General features: G+C 42.3%; 1 protein-coding gene across 1 annotated transcript in view; it reads right to left on the reverse strand.

Moving 5' to 3' along the window:
• Positions 1-3,142: 3,142 nt before the first annotated feature.
• Positions 3,143-21,198, reverse strand: part of SUCLA2 (succinate-CoA ligase ADP-forming subunit beta) — a 112,655-nt gene continuing 94,599 nt past the window's right edge. The window contains exons 8-11 of the mRNA XM_083168996.1: positions 16,708-16,850; positions 13,599-13,719; positions 11,960-12,048; positions 3,143-7,034 (exon numbers count right to left, since the gene is read on the reverse strand). Of these exons, the coding sequence (XP_083025122.1) occupies positions 6,960-7,034; positions 11,960-12,048; positions 13,599-13,719; positions 16,708-16,850 (428 nt within the window). The 3' untranslated portion in view covers positions 3,143-6,959. The remainder of the gene's footprint in view (positions 7,035-11,959; positions 12,049-13,598; positions 13,720-16,707; positions 16,851-21,198) is intronic.

A 21,198-nucleotide genomic window follows, 5' to 3' on the forward strand; every position in this document is an offset into this window, starting at 1 on the left:
TCCACAAACAAGGATGTGTAAATCCTTGTGTGTTGGTAAAAAAAAGTTATCTGAAATCCTCATGTATAGACTTAAAATCATTAAAACCCTAAGAGGGGTATTCAATGTGCCGCCGCTATTTCTGACGGGGGGAAATAATGTCGGCTCCCTATTCAATGCGATCTTTAGCGACAGCATTGAAGCGGGATCATGGCAGAACAGGCCCGACTTTAGAAGCTGTCGGACCCGTTCTGCCGATAACGGCCGTGGATGTCACGATCCCGGACATTTTCACGGCCATGCCCCCTTTGCGCTGATCGGTAGGCGGGACATTGAATTCCGCCTGTTGTTCAGCTGTCGGGCTGACCGCAAACGGGCCAGGATCACGGCTGTCGGCAAGAATCGACAGCTGTGATCCTAGATTGAATACCCCCTAATTCTGCAAAACAAAAATGTAATATTATTAATAATAATAATGGGAACTCACACCATGCTACTGGCTCCAAACTGCAGCTGAGTGTGGGGATACCTTCACAAGTTATCTTTAGGTAGTGAGCGGTGTCAAAACAATGGTTTCAAGCAATACAGGGATTAGGAGTCCCCCCCCCCCATCCCAAATAAAATAAATCAGCTCCTCATAAAAACACATACATTTGCACAGAAATATACATGCATGAAATCCCAAAACAGAATTTGTGCAGTGTAGCAAGTTTTTCCCAGATTTTCAAATGAGCATTTGGGGAATAATGCAAGATAACGCATCAATTCAGGTTTAAAGAGGTATTCAATAAGTCCCGTTTTTTACCTAGCCGAAAAATATGACCATTTCTATGCTTGCGTATTCAATTGCAGGCATTTTCACCCATGTTTTTGCCCATGGCTTCTCAGATTTTTTTTGCAGTACATGTAGTATGTGGGGGTTACTTTTGGTATCTGCGATGGAACTGTCCTCTAGTATTACCATTTTGGGATAAGGTGTGAATAATCCTCTTTGAGTTGGGTATTCCGAGGTCTATACTTACCTCACAGGGCTGTTGTTTAGGAATATTTACTGAGGACTCCATCGAAGTACAGCAAATTGTTTATTACTCACGTCTGTGTATTGGTTAAGGTAATAATTGCTAGAGTGTGGATGGCCCCCAATAGACCAGAGATGGCAGCTTGGCTTTCTTTGCTTCACCTTACAATCAGATATGAAAAATTTATCTAAATGGATCGGGTGGCGGAGCCAAAATGTAATTCAATATGGGATCGCTGGCTGGAATCTATATTTGCAGTCACCAAAACAGAGGAACATCTCCCTAACTACTGGTTCCACCTAATAGATTATAATTTTGTGTATTATATTCTTACAGGTAGTATGTTGATGCAACTTTTCATACCTTTTGTTGTCTCTTAATGACATTGATGTCTAATACAAGTTGTGCCATTGTTATGTGAATTTATTTATTGTTGATGTTTGCAAATATTCATAACTAGGTTTCTTTTTTTTGCTGTTTCTCTATGTAAAAATCAATTAAAAAATACGTAATCTAAAGATCTGTAAAAGGCCCAGGTGGTTACCATGGTTTCTCTATTTAAAATGATGGAAAGTAGCAATACATCAGCATAAGCTTCACTTGTCTAACATGAAATGTCATGCCTACTGGAGCTCTCCAATATATTGAATAAAACATCACAAGATAAATGTATGTAGTTTTTTAAGCCAGTTTTATATAATTTATATGAGCTCTGTCAATTAAAATATAAGCAAAATAAATTCTAGGCTACATTCTTGCAGGTACTTTTTGAATTATTACAGTGAAGGCCTGTGTGAATTTGTACATACTAATCTATAATCCAAGGCAGCAACAACTGCCAACAGTTCTGCAGGATTCAAGGAATAGGGGGTCACGGACCCTGGTATGTCCCAGTTTTAATCTATGGGATGGAAAAAGTGGTTAAGCGTGCACAGCCATGCAGAAGGGCTACCTAGGTCATATTCACCACATAGGATTAGTAAAATAGGACTTAGGGCCTAATTCAGACCTGATTGCTGCTGTGCGAATTTGCAGAGGACAGTGATCAGATAGCCACCGCACAGGCAGAGTGAAATCCCACCCTGTGCAAGTCTATGAATAACTTGTGATGGATCGCTGATCTGTGAATCAATTGGCAACTCACCATTAAATGATTTTCCCAGTCTGTGCAAGTGTGCATAACTCAGACTCTTCCACAACTCTAGGACAGATACAGGTTGATTGTGGCCAGAGCCAAGGTCACAGACCCTCCCTGAAAACACCTGGGTGCATTTTTCCCTTTCTGGCACTGCCAGCAAATGGGCGGTTACCACACACAAATGGCAACTTCCTGTAAGTCAAACTGCGGAAGGATTGCAAATAAATTCCTCACTGTTTTTTGTCACTGTTTGGCCTCACACATACCATAATTGATAGGCTTGCAAATTCACACAAGAGCAATCAGGTCTGAATAATCCCCTTGGTTAGGTGAAGACCATCCAAATGGCATCAATCGCACTGGTCAGGTGCACAGGAAAATCACTAAGTGGCCAACAAAAAGAAATATTGAGCTCTTCTAGGTTAATTATGCTTATGGCTTTATGTAAGAAGCATTTGCAGAATAGATCGTATGCGTCTGGGAGACGGAAAACTTGGAACAGTGCACCACAGCCGCTAAAAAATGTGAAAAGGCTACATGTGGTGGTAGCAGATGGAAAGACAAAGGCAACGAAAGTGTTCTAAGACTGGCAGTTAAGAGTTAACATGAAGTTCAATTTTGAACATGCAGGTCCAGGTGAGGTCAATGAACAATATCATTCAATGTGTATGCTCACTATAGAACTGGAAAAGGTCCAGAGAAGAGCAACCAAGCTAATAAAAGGGTTGGAGAATCTAAGCTATGAAGACAGATAGGACAAATTGGGATTGTTTATGCTGGAAAAGAGACGTTTAAAGGGAGATATGATGAACATGTATAAATATATCAGGGGCCAATATAACGAATAGTCAGGCACCCTTTTTGCTTTGAGGAAGGAGTATAGGACACTTGGGCATGCATTTAGACTAGAGGAGAAAATATTTTGTACCCTTAGAAGGAAATTTTTTTTTACCGTAAGGGCAATTATGGAACTCTCTTCCTGGAGACGTAATACATACATTTAAAATAAGGCTGGACAAGCATTTATTGGTTAAAAACATCCAGGGGTACAACTAATAATAATTTGTCCAGAATGAAATCAAAATACACAATTTATATAATAGGGATATAACAAACAGACCTTACCCTCTAACCAAAGGTTGAACTTGCACTTTTCAGCCTAAACTACTGTGTATCAATATATTTTTGCTGCACAGGGCCGATATTGTTAAATGATATTGCCTGCTGTGCAGTTCGTCTGGTAAATTGCCATCATTATAAAGCCCTGTACAAACTAGGCATGAGGAAACAAATAAGATCAGGTCAAATAAACTGGAGGGAGTTTCTGTCAACATTATTGTGACCGAAACATATATTCTGAATAATATTAAAAGACCCTCAAAAGTACTTGCACTGACCAGGTGGAAATGCTGCTGAAGATATTGCATGATAGTATGCAGGAGTCCTGTGGTAAGCAGGTAACATGTATTCACAGTGGTGTCTGAATGTAAAAGTTATATTACTGTATCATTGGATTCGCAGAAATAATTATTAGAAAAGGTAGTCCGTATTCAAAACTAGAAGTCAAAAACTTTCATACAATTGGTGCTTCAAGGTATAACAAAATATTGTTTCTATAGTACAACAGTCTAACAGTTAAAACAGAAGTTTGTTTTGTCAGCACACCAAAGAAGCCTTCAAGGTAATCTTTTAATGATTTAATATTCAATTGCGTCAAAGAAACAGAATGTGTAACATTTAAAACCCATATGTTAACCCTTTCAGTGCCAAGGGAATTTGTCAAAATAGGTGTGAAAATTGGCAAAAAAACATTTTTATTCATCATGACCTGTAATGTTAACTTTATATAGGAAATATAATCTTTTCTTTGCACAGCATTTTTTATTTGAATTTATATAACAAATGTGAGCGACGCTGGCATTTGTGGGGTATTTTTGCGCATCTCTCACAGAGATATTGGCAATCAAAGGGTTAAATATGTTTCCGGACTGATATTACTACATGTGCTGCACATACACAGTACAGAGGTGATCGAAGAATCCATGGAAGAGTATTGCAGAGGAGAGAAAACCTACATGGTGTCACATTGAGGCACACATTCAATGTATTAACAGATTTATTTGTTGACAGGGCACTTGGAAGAGCTAACAATATCTTACAGCAACGCAATTGCACCTTTCACTTGGACAATGGATAAATACATTAAATAAGCTAGGGATTACCAAGTGACATGTACGTGTAATTTAGACACCATGGGGCAGATGTATTAAGACTGGAGAAGAGATAAACTGGAGATAAGTGAAGATACGGTAAAAGGAGATACAGCACCAGCCAATCAACTCCTAATTGTCATTTTCAAACACCATTCATTGGCTGGTGCTTTATCTCCTTTTACCTTATCTCCACTTTATCTCCAGTTTATCTCTTCTCCAGGCTTAATACATCTGCCCCAATGTTCTAAAACAGGGATGGAGAACCTTCGGCCCTCCAGCTGTTGTTGAACTACACATCCCAGCATGCCCTGTAACAGTTTTAGCATGGCGAAATAGCAAAAATGTAGCAGGGCATGCTCGGATGTGTAGTTCAACAACAGCTGGGTGGCCAAAGTTTCCCATCCCTGTTCTAAAAGGATACAGTTCTTTGGAATAGAAATATGACCCAGTTTCTTATTTGAAAAGTGTTTGGTAAATATTCAAATACCACCCTTTGATTTCATCAATGTATTTTGTGCAAAACTAAATCAATCACAGGACAAATGAGTCTTCTTTGGACAAATCAATAAAAAAAAAATGTCAAAATATGAATGTTGCCTTTGTTAACATTAAATGTGGTATTTATCAAAGCATGGAGAGAGATAAAGTAGAGGAAGAAAAATTAAGTTTCCTGTAATTTCTCAAACCCAGCCTGTAAAATGAAGGATTGGTTAGTGCTTTATCTCTCTTCATGAATTGTTAAAGGAATTATTATAGCTAAAAGTGTTCTACCGTGAACTTAATAATCCATACTCCCATTGTCTGAATGTTAAATATAAAAGTGGGCTAAGACAAAGGTATTTATGTTACCCAGGAGTCTTAAAGGCTCTTGTTATCCAGCAGTATATGTCTCATACCACATATACTCTGGCATTATATTACTTACAGTAGTTCATGGTCTAGGCATTAATTACATCTGGGATCTAAATAACAGCTATTAATGCTCATTTTAGTGGAGTGATAAGAAGGGAGCTTTACGTGTAAATCAGACCCTTCTACTAAACAGGAACATTAAACTAAGGTGGTTACTAGACCCTATGGTACAATTTATAGATCAAGAAAATATGAATCTGTTGGAGACCGAGAAAGCACATGTGGGTATAAGCACATTGAAGTGTGTGGGTATAGGACACTGCGGTAATAATTAAGTCACCTGTGCTCATGCATGGATATCCTTATTATATTGACTCTGATTGGACCATGAGGACTGGGGTCGGGAAACGGTGGTTTAGATGAATCAGCATCGCATTCAATGAAATACAAGTTTTGAGCTGTCTTTGAACAGTAACTTAACCTTAACTATGGCTTTATTGGTACAGGTACACCACCGATTTTCCGGCAACCGTTTGTCCGGAACCTCTTTTAATCCGGACACTTTTGATTTGTCCGGATTAAAGGAGTTTAGGGACCTCCTTTAATCCGGACAAAGCAAAATTGTAAATTGTCTGGATTAAAAGAGGTTGATGAACTCTTAATCCGGAACACTTTCTGCGCATGGGGAGTAACACGCAATAGGCGCAAGTGTCAGTGAGTACAGCTTCCGCTGACACTGCAGGGACACAGGAAGCATCATGTTTGAGGTCAAAGCAAGTACTACACATCGGAGGAACACACAGCATGAGCAAGTGCCACTGGGTACAGCTTTCAAGGACACAGCAGGCAGCAGTGGGGCTGATATGGCGTCCAAGGTCACAGCAAGACTTTCATTCATACTGCACTTACTGTTAATGGTTGATCAAAATATACCTGATACCTGTTTTGCTTATACAACACGTAGTACACTGTAATAAACAGTTTTGCATACACTACTGTGTTTATTCATTAATATTATGCTGTAGCATATATTTGAGTATTTATTGCTTTACAAATGTACTGAAGGTCCAAAATTAGTAAAAACTAGAAATCCTTCTGTAATCCGGCATGGCATTGGAACCAATCTTGCCGGAAAATCGGTGGTGTACCTGTAGCTTGTATATGGCTGTTTTTGTGTACGGTATATGGCTGTTCTGCCCAGCATATTGCTACACACAGAGAATGAAAATAAAGAACAAGCATCAGATCATAATCTAGTTTCTAAGTATGTACATTGATCACTACTGCGAGCAAGTGCTTTAAGCAAAACTATAGCAAAAATACAATATGTTCTTACAATGAATACATTGCCAAACAAAGTCTTCATCCTAGACCAAAGGCCTACCACATCATACAGTAAAGTAGGTCATTAACATCGCAGGAGATACTAAGGAAGTCAGGATTTCCATTTACAAAACGCCTCAATGTAAAATTATAGCTATGCAACAGAGGATGAGACCTACTGGTGGGCACCGGACAATAAAGAGCCAATGACATTTACGCTTTAGTTTTGTCAACTATAAAAAGTGGACGTAGGATCCACCGCAAAACCAAGAATGTAAATATGTCAATATATATGACGTGTTATTGATTTCCAAAGCAGCAACTCTGTTTAAACGCAAACCATTTGTAAAGTATTTTAAGCATTTAATTAAAACCTAGGCAAGAGAAGGGAAAATGAACACAAATTTCCAATTCAACAAAAGCAGCATAGCAGCATTATATCGGTAACTGGAACTTCACATCGACTTGCGCTTGTTTTGCCAAGGTGACAATTTCTGAGAGTTTTACAACCTACAAGGGAAGAAAACATGATAAATTACATACTGAGGTGGCATTACACATAGGCACATATTAATAAATATATACATGCAAGGTAATTAATGTTAGAATACAGTAAAGCTATAAAGGAAACATGGGAGATGTTGGATTATCCAGATAGATAAGAATTCAACAGGTAAATCGTGTAATATATCTAACAATTTGCAATAATTACTCATTCAAAACTTTATGTTGTGTTATCTTTAGCTCAATTCTAGATTCAATCACTGATATCTAGGCATGAAAAATGGATGAAATACTATTAGAGATGACAGCATAGGAGGTGTAGTAGATAGCCTGCACCATAAACTGCAACAATCCCCTGGCGAGGAGATTATCGGCTGGAAAAAGCAATTACCCAGGCCTCAGGAAGCCTCTGTATAATAATTGTATTAATTCTGCCTACATACAGTACTGTAGGTACTGGACATACTGGTACGGGAGTAACAATGGGTGCACTATATAGATTACACTGCACAAAGTAGGCAATGTTTGGAACAGATGACATGTAATGTGAGAGTTACGGAACACCAAACCATGATATGAAATCCTTATACAATCGACATGAACTGTTCATCCTTACTGGTGAGTCAGTCATCATAGATGCACTATATGTAACTTACAGTAGGCACTACACAGAACAGCATTCAGTCCCAAAGATGCCAAAGGGAGACCAGCATAACACGTTTTTAGAGACATGTATATCATAACACACACACACACACACACACACACACACACACATATATATATATATATATACACACACACACACACACACACACACACACACACACACTCTCAGGTGTTTTAGCTTTGCATGAGCCCTGTGCGAGGACAGGGAGTGCAGCTGACTTCCGGTGAGGTCAGCTGCCCACCCCCCAGCTGTCACGTCACTGCCTAATTTCCATGGGAACGCCCAGCGCCCACTCTGTTGGGTATGAATGGGATGGTATGCACTTGCGCAGAAATGCGCATTAATCAAACATCGCTTACTGTGAGTACACGCAGGGGAGCTTGTCAACCAAAATCAGGCCCTATTGTGTGTTCCCCACATGGTTGCAAATGGTTGCTTTGTATAAACATCCATTCCTTGGGTGTGGGCCAAATCATTCGATGGTCGCCGACCATCAGGTGAATGGAAAACTAATACACTCTCTGGTGTCTTAGCTTTGCGTGTTCCCTGTATGGGGAGAGGGTGGGCAGCTGACATCTGGTGACGTCAGCTGCCTACCCCTGGCACCCACGTCACACCGCCATTTGCATGGGTACACCCATGAAATGCTGGGCGTTCCCATGGGCACAGCACGTCACCGCTGCCCGCACCACTAGATGCGAACGGGACGGTGAACTAGCAGTTCGCCGGGCCCGCTTGCACCCAGCATCTGCATATGCGCATAAAAGTGCAGGCGCAAAATATCGCTCCCCCGTGCGAATGCGGGTGGGAGCGATGAAACAAGAATAAGGCCCTCTGTGTATAAAAGACACTACTACTATGGGCAGTATGGGTATATGGGGTGCTACCAGTGCAAACATTATGTGTGTATTAGGCACTATTACTGCAGGCATTGTGTATGTAAGGGGCGCTACAGCTGTGGGCAGGTGTAAGGGGCGATACAACTGTGGGCATTACTAATATGGGGCAATACTAATGTAAAGTATGGGGAGGGTGCAAATTTACATTTTTCAGAGGAGCACCTAACACCCTAGCACCGGCTTTGTTGTTAAAACGGGTGTTTTATGCATCTACTAAAAGTAGGTCAGCATCGTTTCATATCTGGTTTCTAAAAGGTCCTACTTTCCAGCCTCATGAACCTTGCAGGCTTGTTCCCAATGAATTTACCTGTACATCATTGTACACAATGATAAACTTTACTCTGAGTACATAAAAAAACAAATCCCCCCCAGCTATGCGTGTTCTAGCCTCCTGATTTTTCTACATCTGTCAAATGCTAACAAAAAGTACAAATTTACTAATAGCAGTTTATAATCTTTAACACGTGCAATAATAATAAAAAAAAATTACCTATACAAGGCATGCTTCATATTAAAGATGTACTGTGGGTGAAAATTAGTTAAGCAAAAGTACATAACTAGTGAACAGTAAGGGGGGAAATGAAATCAGACAGCTAGCTCATAGCACTTCACCATACATCTATATTTATATACACTCCTGCTGGTACAACGGTACAGCGCTGTGTGTCAGAGATTGATAAAATAGAATGTCCTAAGCTCCTGCATGGTTCTCCTACATCATATTCCGCTGTGTAGAAATAGAAGGCAGGAGAACATATTGACCATCATATGACTGGAAGGCTTTTTAAATCACAATTTTTACACCTCAATACTCTAAACGTCCTTTGATAAATAAAGGGTTTTTGATGTGTACATTCATTTCCACTCTCGAGGTCATGTCTGCACAGCAGGGAGCAGACAATACTTTCCTCTGGAACCACGCTCAGGATGAAGAGATTGGTCCTTGCATTACGTGCAATACACTTTGAAGTCTACAAGCCCATTTTATTTCTTCATGACAAAAATAAAAGTTTAATTTGGAATTATCTAGAAATAGAGTACGTCGAAAAATACAAATGTGAGATAGCATGTCCAAAGGTCACCCTCAACACAAAAAAAAAGGATTCTCATGATTACTAAAGAAAGGAAGTCATCTTTTTTATGCCTATACATTTAACAGACTTGGAAGAGGTTGGATAAATGATATCCTCAGAAAAAGGTTACAGGTTACATATTCAGGGCAAAGGGTAAAGCACATTACATTATAGCAGCTTAGTTATGCCAACTTTACGCTATAAAAGTTATACTTCCATATCTTATTTTACATTTAAAATAAAATCACTCTCATCGGTCCCGGTTCCAGTGGATGAATCGTCTTCATTTCAACCATACAAACACATTTGCCCAAAGCCAATTAAACGAGATAGTGGCAACAAAGCTGTTGACATGGTCAGTATTAGGGTAAGGCTGCAGAACTAGCAGGGTTAAATTTAGGCACTAGAATATGGGATGCAGTTTAAGTTATAAGGCCGGTATACTCATCGGAACCGCCTCAAATGGCTGCACCAAAACAAACAAACAAACAAGACTGAGAAGACACTGCTTTAGCCACTGCAGCAGGTTAGTTACTCTTGGCCCGACAGGGACACTATGCCCACATTCTACCATATCAGCATTTCATCAGTGTCCACATGAAAAATGCTGACATCATGACTGTCAACATATGCCACACCACAATCACCCGTACATTTTGCTTTTTTTTGTCTGTGATAAGAAAGCAGAGAGCCTAGAGAAATCCCATGCATCACATACACACACTACCCACGGGGCCTGATTCAGTACCACTCGTTAAGCAGTGGTCGTTCATCTAACTCCCCCCCCCCCCCTCAATCCCCTTGGGGCCATGGGGTCTACAATTGACCCCCCACCCACCAGAATCCCCTCGGTACCAGGCGAGGGGCTGTGTACGCAAACACATCCCCTTGCATACGGCCGAAAGGGAAACGCACATGCAAAAACCGGAACATCGGGGCCAAATTCGTCCCAAGCCACGGGCGATCCTGAACCGGTCCCAAAGTGTGCAGGGGTCAATCGTAGACCCCATGGCCCCAGAGATCTAAAGCAGCAATACTAAGAAATGTGCTTTTAAAATTCATTTCCAAAACTAAAAAAAAAAAGCTGACAAGCTCATGCTAGAAGATGCCAATTATAAAATCTACAGCAATTTTGCTAAATTCACCGTCAATCTTTTTAGTCTTTTTAGTCTAGATTAGCAACATCTGAAGATCTGTCAAAGTCACTTCAGAGAAAGCTGAGTTCTAAGCCAAATTTAAGAAAGGTCTTTTTATTTTACATTGATTTAAGAATATCATTTCTCCAACAGACCTCACCAGAAAAATAAATGCTCTCATAAACACGGCTTTATATCTTGTATCTCTCATGTGTTGGATAAGAGGATGTCCGTTTTACAGTGGAAGAGCTTCAAAGCACTTTTGTGACAGGAAGACAGCCTTCCCGTGATGTGTAGTGATGTGACCGTACACAAGCTTTTCAGCAGAACCCGTTTTAGATGGAGAAACAGAAATCAGAAGTGCCAGCATGAGGCTATATACAATGAAACTAAATGCCACCTGATGTCTGTGTACTGCAAATATATTGCACAGCAAGCAAGGATTACATGTTACTGATATAATTAGCCATACTTTATGAATATACTACAGGTTGAGTATCCCTTATCCCAAATGTTTGGGACCAAAGTATTTTTGATAATGGATTAATCCGTATTTCAGAATATTTTTATATTTCAATGAGGTATGTTTCAATTATGCTGTATAAACGCCTCAAACAGATGAAATGCGCACAAATCTATTTTATTTGTGCATGAAACAAGGTCCCAAAACATGAAACAAAGTTTGTGTACTCTCTCAGGCACTGAATTTGAATTCCAAGCAATCATTTTATTGAACATATTTAGTGCCAGTTACATATAATGTCTCCAGTAGCACCAGTTACATATAATGTCTCCAGTAGCACCAGTTACATATAATGTCTCCAGTAGCACCAGTTACATATAATGTCCTTTTAGTAACAAAAAAAAAAAAATGTACATTCTGTAAACTATGTTTTTTGGAATAATAGTAATATTTGCATAAGGGATACTTAAACCAAAAAAAGAAGAAAAATAATGTGGCTCGATTAGGATTCTGCTACTAGATTTCTTATTTGTTTATTATCTAAACAGAAGCATTTACCTCACAAAATCTGCATTACCAATCAGGCGACCAAAAGCAGCGCAAGTCAGGTAAGACAGATTCAGCAGATATAAAAGAAGCAGTAAATTGTTCAGTTATTTCTAGATGATGAGAACACATTTCAGTATTTACCATTTTTGCAGCTTCATCCAGATCGTCACAGGCAAGAATTTTCAGACCACTGGCTGTTATCAATGCTTTGGCATCATCAACTCGAGTACCTTGAGTAAGCAACAGAGAGTCTTTGTTAGAACAGAAAGTCAAGATCCTGGTTAAATATACTCTCATGACCTGGGCTATGTGATCTCCGGCTGTACAGCAGGAATACTTACAGTACTTCAGTATGAGAGAGATTCACAGGAATATAGGAGACAACGTAAGTGCAGTCCTATGCATACAGCATAAATATAGAGCTAGCAGTATATGTAAAGTTGGATTTGGAGAAACAGTGAACAAATGTACAAACACTGTGTACAAATGAGAATTGGAAATATGTATGACAAACCTGGAACTGTAGTATTTACCCACCCTATGTAAGCTCCTTGTTTGTTTAACTCTTATTGGTTTCTATGCACATGATTCCATTTTCAATCTGTTTCTGATCTATCCTCATACGGTCTCCTACTCCAATTAATCTTTACCCCCCTATTCTATTCTATATAATGCTCCGTCTGCTCTGACCATTGCCACATACCAACCAGCAGGATAAAAAAGTCAAATGATTACATTTTCAAATTATTGCTTTAAAAAAAGTCAAAGAGATTTGTCTGTAGCTTGGCTTACATTTACTTGTTCAGAAACCTTAACATTAAGCACATCTGAGAAGTAAACATGCTATGTTCTTAAGCAACCAAAATTACTGAGGCGCCAGTATGTCCGGCCCGCCCGCCTATATTACAGCCGCCCGCCCGCCTATATTAAAGAAGTACCATCCGCCCGGCCGCCTATATTTCATACCAGCCGCCGGGGATGGCTGCTGCTGCTGCCGCCGGGGAGATGTGCATAAGACGCGCCAGCCAATCACTGCCGGTGCATCCCCTCCACATACACTGTGATTGGCGGGCGCGTCTTCTACACATCTCCCCGGCGGCAGCAGCAGCAGCCATCCCCGGCGCCTGGTATGTAATATAGGAGGGCGGGCGGATGATAATACATAAGTAATATAGGGGCGGGCGGGCGGCTGATAATAAATCAGTTCTATAGCCGGGCGGGCAGCTGATTAATCAGTAATATAGCCGGGCGGGTGGCAGGGAAGATGTGCGCCCGCCAATGCTGCTTCTCTCACCCTCCCTTCCCCAGTGACTGACACATCCAGGGGTTGTCATTTACCCCTGGATTCACACCCAAACAGGTTTATGTAATTATGTCTGATTATCATAATCAGACATAATCACATAAATCTGTTTGGGGGTGACACTGCCACTTTTTCCACTTTTTCCGAGTAAATGACAACCCCTGGATTTATGTCAGTCCTGGTGTCTCTGGCCACATGTATATGCCGCTGCCCGGTGTATAATGCCCACGTGTATATGCCGCTGCCATGTGTATAATGCCCATACGTAAATGCCGCTGCCTTGTGTATAATGCCCACGCATATATGCCGCTGCCCTGTGTATAATGCCCATGCATATATGCCGCTGCCAGTGTGTATAGTGCCCGGGGGTAACATATAGCAATTTAGGGGGCGCCAAAATGAGATTATATCTTGCCCCCCCAACCTAAAAACGTTCCAGCGCCTCTGAACAAGTATAAGGTAATAGTGGTAATATACCTTGCAAACGGACAACGATTGGTATCCTAAGTTCCAGATCTTTTACAGCCATTATGATGCCTTGTGCAATTACATCACATCTCATAATCCCTCCAAAAATATTAACCAGGATCGCCAGAACCTGCATTGAAAATAAAGTTAGTTACATCACACACCATTCAAATTCTTTATATTGCAGCATATCTGTGAAAAACCCTGCAGGCAGGTGCAAAGTGTACTCCTTTCTCTTATGGAGGGGTGAACGGTTGTTGTGACTCTGATTGGTTGGTACTTGTTTCCTAGAACGGCCACAATCGTGAGTGATCGTGGCTCTTAATTAAGGGACACGATCCTCACGATGTGGCCGATTTTTTACAATTTTTTCCCTTTGATTGACAGAAATCGGGTCAATCGGTCGGTCGCGACCAATTAAAATCGGCCGCGATGCGACCGACCGATTGACCCGATTTTTCCATAGACTTCAATGTTAAAAAATCTTTTAACATTGAAATCGGTCGGTCTTGTGCCATTATAATGGCACAAGATGAGATGGGCTTGATTAAGTCCATCTCACATAGGTAAAAATGATACAAAAGGTGAAATGGGCCAATATGACCCATTTCACATTTTTTATGTGCCCGCCATGACCCCACGATACACGTCAACCCGAAGCGTGAAGAGCGCAGCGAGCCCGCGAGGGGCGGCGGTGCGCGTCCTCCGACCTTTTCATTCCCCTACTATCCACTAGGGCGTGGAGTGAGAATAGAATAGTGTGGCGAGCGCAGCGAGCCACCGAGCCCGAAGCGTGGCGAGCGCAGCGAGCCCCGCGAGGGGACGCGTATACCTGTGAAGTTATACGCGTCCCCTCGCGGGGCTCGCTGCGCTCGCCACGCTTCGGGCTCGGTGGCTCGCTGCGCTCGCCACACTATTCTATTCTCACTCCACGCCCTAGTGGATAGTAGGGGAATGAAAAGGTCGGAGGACGCGCACCGCCGCCCCTCGCGGGCTCGCTGCGCTCGCCACGCTTCGGGTTGACGTCTATCGTGGGGTCTAGCCCACTTAGTAACATTTGGGGGGGCAATTGAAAATAATCATGTGAAAAAAAAAAAAAATCGGGTGAAAAATCGGTCGGTCGGATCGGTCGCATCGCATGCGACCAAATCGCATGCGATGCGATCGATCCGATTTTTTATCTTACGACCACAACGATCTAAATCGTTGTGGCCGTTCTAGGAAACAAGTACCGATTGGTTCATTGGATGTAGCCAACCTATATTATTCCCATGTACTTTTCTAGACAGAATAGTGCCATCTTTTGGCATCAATACTCTATAATTGAATCTCTAATGTATGGAGGTGGGGAGAGAGACAAAAAAAAATTCAGGCTGCAGATATAGGGTGCTATTCGATTATGTGCCTTTTCAACTATTCGGAAAAAGGGCACAGTTGGAAAACATGTGGATTGGCAAAGTACTCATCAATCCACATGCTTTCAGTGAAAATGCAAGCTTTGCCGCTGATGCCAATTTGACCCCCCCCAAAAAAGGACATTGAAAAGTGCAAAAACATCTGCAATTGAATACTACAATCCATTTCTTTTCAGCTAGTTGAAAAAAATGGACTTAAATTAATACCTCCCCATAAGCTGAACAAATGAAAGTTATCCTTATCACAATCTACAGAAAGTGTTTACTCTGCATGGTTAAATAGTTTATACAATGATAACGTCTTTAGAAAACATTAATAGTGGTGACTCTTCATAATCCATTTGATAATGTTTTATCCTGATTTTCACTGATATTCACATTAGCATGTAGAACATTTTCAAATTACTGCTTTAAAAAAAATACTTCATAGTATTCAAATCGAATGTTATATGGCTTCTACACCAAAATCCCTAAACAAGCCTGGTATTTGGAACACTGTTCCAATCCGGGTCACATCCGGGATTCACTGCAGTGCTGACCCAGGATATTACCAGGTCAGCACCAATTGCACTGCACTGTGCATTGTTTTGAAGGCAAAATTCACCAGCCGTAACCCCTGCAGTGCCTACATATTGCTAGGGGCAAGCTCAGCTCTCTGGAAAGCTGCTGCTGGTTTCTCCAAAGCCTCTGTCTGTGCGGTGAATGGCCACCACACCCAGGCATCCATTCACCTCCTCCCCGGCACCATTGCTGTCTGCATGGCAGCCTGCCCTTTCCCAAACTCTAGGCTGACCGCAGGATGCTGAGTGTTGGAAAGTATGGGCTCTCCCATTGATGTAAACGGGTCCCAGGTCGGATGACCTGGGTTACCAGTTTACATTACCACTGAACACAAGTCTCACCCATGTTCAACCCGCAACATTTCCCGAGTTGGACTGCCTGGTCTCTGGACCCTGGTTATTTTTAAAGGACTAATTTACACTGATGCCCGACCCGGGTCGACCCGGCAATAACCAGGGAAATTAGATTGGTGTAAGAGGTATTATTTAGGATAACGGACTACTGGAAAACGTAATGTGTGCTAGTTCAATTATATAAAGCAACCATTCCAGCCGACATTAAACATTTCCTCAGCGGTTCCTTATATTTCAAAGCTTAATCATAACCCAGATCCTATTTCCTCCCTTAGGGAAATATATATGGAGATATTTTATTTTGCAGACATCTTATCTTCAGATGTGTTAATCTACTGGGATGTGCTGCTCATTGTTTACTAGCTTTACTTGCACACAAGCAGTCTGCTAAATGCTTATAGTAACACAACACCCGAAGGGAAAAACAACCTATGAAATCCTGTGCAGCTGTGAAACAGAAATGTATTACACATGCACATGTCCACCATTCACTCTCAATACTAAACATCCCTCTGGGCCGAACATGGAGCACAATCATTTGGTTTTGTCAAAGTTGCGAGCAAACGAACAAACGTCTCATACAATATGGAATGATCACATCCGAGTTATAAACAATGAGAAAAACAAACTCTTTGAAGTTAAACCTCATAACAGACAGCCAGAAACATATTACATGTAGTATTTCACATTTGCGACTAAGGACCTCATTTCCTTACATATAATGTACTGGGTAGTGCAGCAAGATGCAGGGCAGATGTTGTGCAAAAGGAAGGGCAATGTGCTTGGTACCTTCTTATCAGATGTGATGAGTCTAAAAGCTTCTGTTACTTGGTGGACAGTGGCACCACCACCAACATCTAAGAAGTTTGCTGGCGTCCCACCATGCAGTTTTATTATGTCCATTGTCGCCATGGCCAGGCCAGCGCCATTCACTGGGAAAGATAAAAAACACAATTTCACTGAACATATTCATAGTGGGCAGATTTTCTAAGCATATTTCAACTTGTCACTCATCTGGCTCAATTTACAGACTAACGGGCACATTTATCATATAATATTTATGTCTACTTCCCCAGAAACACCTGTTTTCGGGGGTTAGCCGCCAATATTAAGTATCACCAGAATGTATGTAGGATACATGGGCTGTGAATAGCCACATGAGTTCTGAATCACAGGACTGAAAACAAGAGTGAATAGAAATTCTTAGGGCAGGCATGTCAAAACTGTGGCCCTTCAGCTGTCGTGAAACTACACATCCCAGCATGCTTTGCCTAGTTTTAGCATTCCATTAATAGCTAAACTGTGGCAAGGCATGATGGGACTTGTAGTTTCACAACAGCTGGATGGCCATAGTTTGGACATGCCTGACTTAAGGTGTGTACATACGCGGCAATATGATAGCTAGAAATCATATTGCTCAGCAATCATATTGCTCAGTGTCCCGTTTTCATCTGCGACCAGAGATGGTCGCAGATGAAAATGTCACACTGCCGGGAGCAGAGGCAGGGGAAGTCACTGGTTGGAGGACCAGTGGCCATTCAGGGGCTGAAAACCGGAGTGAGCCCCTGGCGATTTATTGCTGGTGCACACTCCAATCACTGGCAATATGGTCACTTAGCGACCATATTGCAACATCAGAAATATGAAAATATCGACAATTGAAAGAAAAGAGGGTAAGAAGGGTAAAAAGGACATCTCAGTGTGAATTGCTAGTCCGGCCAGTCCTCAAGTCCATAAAATAAGAGAGAAATGGCAACAAACTCCCCTCTAACAATGTAGGACCGTTCAGGATAATGACCAAAACACTTAGGCAAAAGGTCCCACAGTCGTACAGTCATCGGTAGGTAGAAGTGAAGAGATCTCAGATGAGACTCACCATTTGCAGAGCAATTAGACAAAATATACCAGGACAGCTCAAACTCAAGCATACATATATTTCCCTGAGGATACAGATCCAGGATATTTAGGGGCATGAGAGCCATAGGGCCTACAACCAAATGGCACTCAAATGTATAGTCCTCAGGTATCTCAGGCATCTCATGTGTGATAGATATAGACAGACCTCCCCTCGCAACAGTCGCAACTCCGGCAGGTGTACTGGCAAGAGGCGGGGCACCATAGCAGGCATCAGCAATCTTGTTTAAAAGCCTGTTAGTAGAGGCAAAAATCGCATGAAGAATCTGTTCAGTGGATAGATCCATGGTCTTATATATTCCACAAGAGGCAGAAGTAGTATAAAATCACCAGTAGAGTTAACCTTTAGCTGCACAGATGTAATACGACGGCAAGCACATCGTATACTTAAAAGGTCAACAGCTTGCGGATGAACCAGTGTATAGGAGAAGGTTCAGAAGACTCAGGGAAAACTAGATATTCGTGCGGAGGATATGGTGACAGTATTCCCCACTCAATCAGTTGCGGCACAGGAATAGTTCACCATATACCAAAGGTCACCACAACGCTGAAGCTTTCGCCCACCTAGCAAATTTTAGTAGACAGGATATATGTACTGTATATCTCTGTCGCCACTCACCGCTTCAGGAGCTGCCAGGCTGCATAACAAAGTAGTAGTAGTAGTTAGTTTATTTATAACAAAGGAGGAGTGTGAAATCACTCTGGTGGCAGTTGGTGTCAGTAGAATTTAGGTCAGCTTTCACCTAGCACCACAGTTCCGCGATCCAGGCAAGACAGCGTGTGTAGGATGGTAGCGGAGCTTTCACCCCCTGCGTCCACTCACATGTCCGGCCAAGCCACGCCCCCATCCCTATAATAGGATTCAGTGAGTAATAGGCCTAAGGAAGATAGAGGAGATGGGCTCCTACTGTATACTGCTTTCACACTGCAAAACCTGCTTTGACCCGGTTTTTGTAACATTACTTTAACCAGGTCAGAGCAAGTTTTACTCCTTTCACACTGCATGTTGTAAACGGTATATTACTGGTTAATCATAATTTTTGTATACCTGTTGTAAAAGGTAAAACCGGTAATTCACCAGTAATATAACCCCCCCTCCCCTGGACCTTGGCAGCGCCCCTCACCTCCCTTGGTCTTTGCCAGTGCCTAGGGGTCAGGCCAGCGGGGTCCTTGTATTGCTGGGGAGCGGGGTCCTTGTATTGCTGGGGATGAAGCGGGGTCCGTGCGGCGAATGGGAAGTCAGCGGATGCGGTCATTTGGTCTATAGCTTGATGGTAGACAGTTATTAGGTCGACAGTCATTAGGTCGACATTATTAGGTCAACATGGGAAAAGGTCAACATGGGGTCTAGGTCGACATAGGAAAATGTCGACATATTTCTAGGTCGAAAGGTCATTAGTTTGACAGTGTCTAGGTCAGGCTTTTCACACCACGGTCCTCAAGGCACACCAACAGTGCAGGTTTTAGTGATATCCAGGCTTCAGCACAGATGGTTTAATCAGGATCCCTCAGGTACTAATTAAGTCACCTGTGCTCAACCCGGATATCACTAAAACCTACACTGTTGGTGTGCCTTGAGGACCGTGGTTGGGAAAGCCTGGTCTAGGTCAACAGTCAAAACGTCGACATGGGGTTTTTCACTGTTTTTTGAGCTGACATGCGGTATTTCATGCCCTACCATCCACTAGGGTGTGGTGAAGGAATAAAATAGTGTGCCGAGCGCAGCGAGCCACCGCGCCCAACGCATAGCAAGCTCAGCAAGTGATGCGGTGTCCATGTCTACTGTGTTGACATTCAGGTAAAAAAAACTGTGAAAAACCCCATGTTGACATTTTGACCTTTTGACTGTCGAACTAGACATTGTCAAACTAATGACCTGTCGAACTAATGACCTTTCGACCTAGAACCATGTTGACCTAATGACTGTCGACCATCATGCTGTAGACCAAATGATCCCAAACCGGACCGCGCTGCCCGGATCCCCAATGCGGCACCATAGCGGGCAACCCCGCTACAAACGGGCTGGTGGTGAACGCCAAGCTGGAGGTGAAGTAGCCGCAAGAAGAGCTGGTCCAGAAGCTGGATAAGCAAAACTAGCAGCTCTGGAACCGAGCAAGCACTGTCAACAACTGCACAGCCAGCCCGCACCTGCTGCAGCCTCCACCTACCATGCATCAGCTGGGAACATGCCGGCTAGCCACCGCACCCTGGCACGACCTGCTGGACTATGCCTACCTAGCCATGTGCCCACACTTCTATGCAGTGAAGACGAAGACGCGCGCACCGCACTGCCCGGATCTCTGCACTCTGCCAAGTACCAGAGGAGGGGGGGGGGGGCGGGGGTACCCGCTGCCTTGTACCAGGGGGGGGGGGGGGAGATGGTGTAGGATCCAATATACCGGTTCAGACCCATTCACACTGCACAAATAATGGGTCTGAAGCGTGTAGGACAGTGATGGCTAACCTTGACACTCCAGCTGCACATCCTAGCCTGCTCTGCTACAGTTTTGCTATTTGGCCATGCTAAAAATGATGTAGGGCATGCTGGGATGTGTAGTTCAACAACAGCTGGAGTGTCAAGGTTAGCCATCACTGGTGCATACCTCCCAACATGACCCAGGGAGGGACAGAATGCTCTGTTCCTGGACTTCCCTAGTAATGTATTATTACCCTCACCTGTGTTCAACACGTTAATTGGTAAGAAAGGCGTCTCACCACAGGTGATGGCAATCATACATTAATAGTGTGTACACACGGTCCGATTTCCTTTCCGATGATGATATAGTCAACATTGGATCGGAATCGGATGCAGATCGCAAGGGTTTTAACCCTTGCAATCCCGATCCGAGTTCACGTATCGGAAGCCAGAAACTCTTGGCTGCCTTGACTATATAGTGCAGATATGCACTATATAGTCAAGATTGTATGCAAATCGGATGTGCCTTGCGATTGGATCGTGGATCGCATCTTAAGGCACATCTGACCGTGTGTACACACCTTAAGAGAAATGCCCAGGAGCAGAGCAATGTGTCCCTCCTGGAGAGGGTCATGTTGGGAGGTATGCTGGTGTAGGATCCTTCTTTTTACCTGTTTTGAATTACCAGTTTTCTTGAACAGGTAATTTAAAACTGGCGCTTTCACACTGCAACTCTAACTGTTTTAAAAGGCTAAAAAAATGGCAATATACCGTTTTAGAGCTGCAATGTGAAAGGGGTATTATTCAGCTGTATTTTTTTAGATTATTAAAAGCTGCGTAAAATATAAAAAGCAGGCCTTCAGCAAAATACAAACAAGCTATTTATCACGTTGCTAAAGACCTGAGGATCAAACTAAATATGAAATAGATGCACAAATGTGCTATGATTA

The sequence above is a fragment of the Crinia signifera genome, chromosome 2 (assembly GCF_055691185.1).
Source record: "Crinia signifera chromosome 2, ASM5569118v1, whole genome shotgun sequence".
Taxonomy (NCBI): domain Eukaryota; kingdom Metazoa; phylum Chordata; class Amphibia; order Anura; family Myobatrachidae; genus Crinia; species Crinia signifera.